Raw genomic sequence first — 5,376 nt, forward strand, 5'->3', positions numbered from 1 at the left:
AAACTCGCTAATCATTCATTCCGGTGGTAATTGCCGGACGAGCATCACGCCCACAACCCGCGAGATCGGAGAAAGTGAAAAACTGTGCAGAATGTTGAAATTAGTATTGTGTCTTTCGGCGTTGGGCCTGGTGGCCTGTTACGACTTCAAGGATTCGTTCTACAGTGAGTATGATCTATGATCCAAAGCTCGTCCAAATTTATTAACATATATTTCTATTCAGATGAACTGGTCCTGGAGGAGATTTTGGACAGCGAGGATGCCCCATCGTTGATGGATCGTTTTAAGCGATCCAACCCGGAGATGATGGACGACAAGTGCAAACGTAATCACCGACACAAGTGCTGTAACGATGCCAACGGTGAAAACATGGACAAGTTCCGTGAAACGAAGAAACAGTGCTTCAACGAGGTCCGCTCCAAGGATCGTTCTGCCCGTGGCATGATGAACCCAGTGGACATGTTCGACTGTGAAAAGATGAACAAAACCAAGCAGGAGTACATCTGTGCCGTGGAGTGTGTAGGCCGCAAGTTCGACATTATCGACAAGGACGGAAACCTCCTGACCACGGACAAACTGGTTAAGTTCACCAAGGACAACTTCGCTGCCGATCCGTGGCAGGAAACCGTCGTCGATGGACTGGTTGAATCCTGTTTGAAGGAAGTTGCCGAGAAGAACGAGAAGATGAAGTCATCCGGCGAACACACGACCTGCAATCCATCTTCGTCGAACTTCGGGTACTGTATGTGGCGTCAGATGACTTTGGCCTGCCCCAAGGACAAGCAGGATACGTCCAAGAAGTGCGAGAGGATGCGCGAAAAGTTTGCCAATAACGAATCGTTCTCGATGTACCACAAGCACGATTTCGACGACAAGTAAACGTGGATACGATTGGATTAATGGGTATTATATTGTATGCGTAGAAACAATTTGAAACGGAAAACAAAGTGGATTGAGTGAACTTCTGAAGGTATTTTAAATGTAACGATGACACCCCATTATAGATCTATGTAGGGATTTTTGACAAAAATCTTAGAATATGTGACATAAATTCAAGAATCTTTCAAGTAATACATCAAAGATCTACCCTAGATTACCAAAAGACCTTACCTCGCTATTTAATTGTTTAACAAAGATCCTGCCAATATTATTTGTTGGGAATTCTTCCAAACTCACTACAAATCTGCAGAAATACATACACAATCTCATAAAAGGCAACATGCCTTGGTCAAACTAGTAATCCATACAAGGCTTCACCAAAAATCAATACAACCAGTAACTCCCGAAATGCGCCAGACAGAATTCTTAATAAATCTGTCAAGGATTTGCCAAATATTTTTTTGGATCAACTTTTTGTTTACCTTTTAAAAATTACAGAAAATCTAAAGAAAAATCTGAAAAATTCTAGGTTTTTTTTAAATCTTATGAGCAAACCACCTAGGCGGCATCCACAAATTACGTAACGCTCTAAAGGAAGGGGGGAGTAGGCTCGAGCGTTACGGTTCATACAAAAATATAAAAAAATCATACAAAAAGCATTACGGTGGGAGGGGGGTAGGTGGTCAAAAATTTCCAATTTTAGCGTTACGTAATAAATGGACGCTGCCTTATTTTCTTTCCAAACTGATTTTTTTACAGGATTTTGATTTGAAAAAAGTTACCCAGACAACCAAAATGTACGTATAACGAAATCACCTGAAGGCTTTTTATGTGCAAAATTTCACTTATAAGATGTCGCGAAATGGCCTTCTACGTACAAAAGTGGAGGCAATATGCGTGCATATATTATGTGACATACGAGTGCGACAATGCGAGTGTATAAATATTCTACCGAACAAACCTGTGATCTTATGTGACTTAACTTATGATAACAAATGTTGATTTGACAGCTGCTACGGATTGATTCGACTTACTTTGTACGAGTGTACGGGACGAAGCAAAATGTACAAATGAACTCAGAAAAAAAGTGTTTTAGGCGAGGAAACTCATCAATCTGACGAGTTTATCCACGGTGTTTTGCGAGTTTGATGTAATTAGTATGAATAAACGAGTTACAACGTGAACTTTCATGCGATTTCTGGTTGCCTGGGTAGCCATGATGTTAGGCACGACTGCCTGGAAAAAAACAGGTTTCACCCATTTTTCTTAACATTGAAACAAATCTGCATTCTTATGTTTGAAACACAAATGTTTAGGTGCGTTCTCATAATTCCCAGGATACCCTCCACCTTATATGGAAAATCATGAAATTCAAGCCTTTACACGTCAACGGCACAAAATACTCCAAAAATGCCCTTTTGGAACCTGTCACCGAGTGTTCGAAAATGGTCTACTGACTTAACCAATTTATAATTCATGATATGACATTTATTCACGCCTGTGTACAAAATGATGAATTTTGGGCTGTCGAAAGTAAGTGCGTGTTATTCCGTGAAATGCCCATTTAGAGTCTCTACAGAAACCGATATCTGATGACCAAGTTAATTGAACGACATTTCGCAGAACGCCATTTCCCAGAATGGGACATTCCCAAGACAAAAATTTTGGGCTGTGAAAATCCAGGTAAATGATAAGTAGTAAATAGCACATAGACCTTAAAAATCCGTGGAAAACCAAGTTTTAATTTTCAAAGGTGAAACATTTTTGCTTTTTCTTCAATGACAGGACTTTCGGTTTGTTGCAGTTTTTCGTTTATTGATTGGGGAATCTTTAAATCAATAATTCAAGAGATTCGTCAAAACAGCGCCACCTATGGTTGGAAAAGGAATTAGAACCGTTTGGACCATTTTTATATATTTGGATGATGTTCTTCTTACAAACTTCAACCTCGTTCAACCCATCCTTAGAGGTGATGGATTCTACTCAAATTTTCGAAGTAGTTTTTTTTTTGTAATATGGGCCACCCTAGTGCACACATACTACGATATTTATGACTAATAAGTTTTGCTGTAAAAGAAAATTATCAAACACGAGGAATTCAAACAGCGATTGCTTTTTGTTTTTCAACATTTTTGCACCATTTTTTCACAAGCCCTCAGAAAACTCTTCTATTTTAAGAATCTGTATTGAAATTGACCATTGGGCATCTGATTCCGGAGATAATCAGAAATTTCTTCGGAGACCGACATTTTGCTTTAATTTATGTAAATAAATATCTCGATCTATAGAATTATTCAAATGATTGGGTTTTCACTGTTCGAAACAACACTTCAATGAGAATCTGTTGTGAAAAATGAAGCAAATTAGTGCAACCGTTTTTGAGTAATGAACATTTTTGTTTCTGGTATTAATCTGGCCGTATTAAGACCTTGAAAACTTAAAAAAAAACATCATTTTGTAATTTTTAGATTATTTGGAGACAACTCAATCGTTTTATATGATTTTTCCAGAGGAGCTCCTTTTAACCTAACATTGTATAGCCCACATATTAGTTTTTTTTTTTTTTGATAAATTGACTTAAAACAAAATGGCGGTCGAAGAAATTTTATCCTCCAAAGAACATCTGAATATCTTTAAAACCAAATGGCCAATGAATAATACTGATACAGATTCTAAAAATAGAAGAGTTTTTTGAAGGATTGTGAAAAAATGGTGCAAAAATATCGAAAAGAAAAAAAAGTTACGTTTAAGGTGTTCGGGTCATATTGACCCGGATTTGACATACGAATTTCGCAGTCGTTTTTTCAACAAATATAAATGTTTTTGTACTCAAAATTATCGTCAAGGCTTATATTTTATGAAACTGGCTAAAAATCTTGTTTTTGGTTGTGTTTGGGATTCCCGGAGAAGTGGTTAATTCATGCATTTCATGCAATCATATCATGCGACACATCAAACTTTTCAGAATTTCATACAGAATTCATAAGATATTTACTTAGTTATCTAATAAGCGGTTTCTTCACCACCGCTTAGGCCCTAAACCTGGTTTAATCGTATGGGTAAACGTGGTTTACGGCTTAAGCGAAGGTGAAGAAATCGGCTCTAAGTCAATATTAGTCAACACAGTGGTTCCGTAACAGGTTCCGGGATTCCCGGAGATGTGGTCAATTCATTCATTGGATACAACCATAACATGTGACATATCGAACTTCAGAAATCCATATCTAATTTATTAGAGATGCCGTCAATCACCTTTGGCCACGTAGTGGTTCCGTGCCAGTCTCTGGGATTCCCAGATAAGTGGTCAACTTATTCATTTGATGCAACCATATTATGCGAGATATCAATCTTTTCAGAATTTCATACAGAATTTATTAGTGATTTATTTAGTATCCTAAGGTAATATTGGCCACTCAGTGTTGCCATAAAAGATTGCGGAATTCTCGAATAAGTGGCCGACTCAAACTTTTGAAGGAACCATATCATGCGATACATCAAATTTTAAAAAAATTCAAAATGCATCAGATATATCCTCAGTTTTCTAAAGAAACATTAGCCTAGTGCTTTCGAAACAGGCCACAGAATTCCCAGATAAGTGCCAAAATCATTTAAATTTATCAGAAAAATGTGCAATTATCTAAAGTAACATTGGCCACCTATTGGTTCCGTAGCAGGTTCCGGGATTCCCGAAAAAGTGATCAATCCTAATATTTCATAAAGCTGGGCCGTGCGGATGATCAAAGTTGTTAAAATTTCATTTAGAATTTATCAAAAGTATCCGCAGTTATCTTGGCTATCATTGATCAAAAACGTCAATAAACGGTACATTGGATATAGGCACGCAGCGGTAGTGGACCTTGAAATTCTAAATTGTTTTGATAAACTAAAGAAAAAGTGCCTAGTACCGAAGAATATGAGGCTCTAAATACGCATGGCAATGACGTGTTGCTACACCGTAGCCATCACGGTACTATCAAAGCTTTTTTCCCACACTCTTTCCACAAAATGCGCTAGAATGCTACAATGAATAGTTACCCATTATAAAACACCTAGATAAATTGTTCAAGTGACATAGTGGGGATTCCCCAAAATAGAAATAAAATAACCATGTAAACATATTATCATTCTAAACCGCTGTTTTTTTTTTTGTGTTCTGCTAAAAATAGAACATTCTGTTCATTCACCTATCATTTATCAGAACTAACAGATTGCGATACAGTTGACATATCACCACAGTATAGCAGCACAAAAAGCTTAATTCTCACCCATATGGGAGTTTTCCGTGGGAATTGAACCGTTGCAATAAGTAGAATGTAGGTAGCTAATTTATATTTCACAGGAAGAAGGGTAGAACTGCACTTAATCATGAGTATCTTTTATAAGATCATAACATTGTTTGTGTTGGCTTTGTCCGATTCTAAGACAGCATTAGCTTTGAGCAAAACGCACAAATTCGTAGGCGGTACAGTTCTAGATCGTTGTATGTACCAAGGCCAG

General features: G+C 37.5%; 1 protein-coding gene across 1 annotated transcript; it reads left to right on the forward strand.

Moving 5' to 3' along the window:
• LOC5567429 lies at positions 1-961 on the forward strand. The gene is made up of 2 exons (XM_001657379.2): positions 1-164; positions 224-961. The coding sequence occupies exons 1-2, from the start codon at positions 92-94 to the stop codon at positions 877-879; spliced, it is 729 nt and encodes a 242-aa protein (XP_001657429.1). The 5' UTR covers positions 1-91; the 3' UTR covers positions 880-961.
• The last annotated feature ends 4,415 nt before the right edge of the window (positions 962-5,376 follow it).

This window comes from Aedes aegypti, chromosome 3 (genome assembly GCF_002204515.2).
Source record: "Aedes aegypti strain LVP_AGWG chromosome 3, AaegL5.0 Primary Assembly, whole genome shotgun sequence".
Taxonomy (NCBI): domain Eukaryota; kingdom Metazoa; phylum Arthropoda; class Insecta; order Diptera; family Culicidae; genus Aedes; species Aedes aegypti.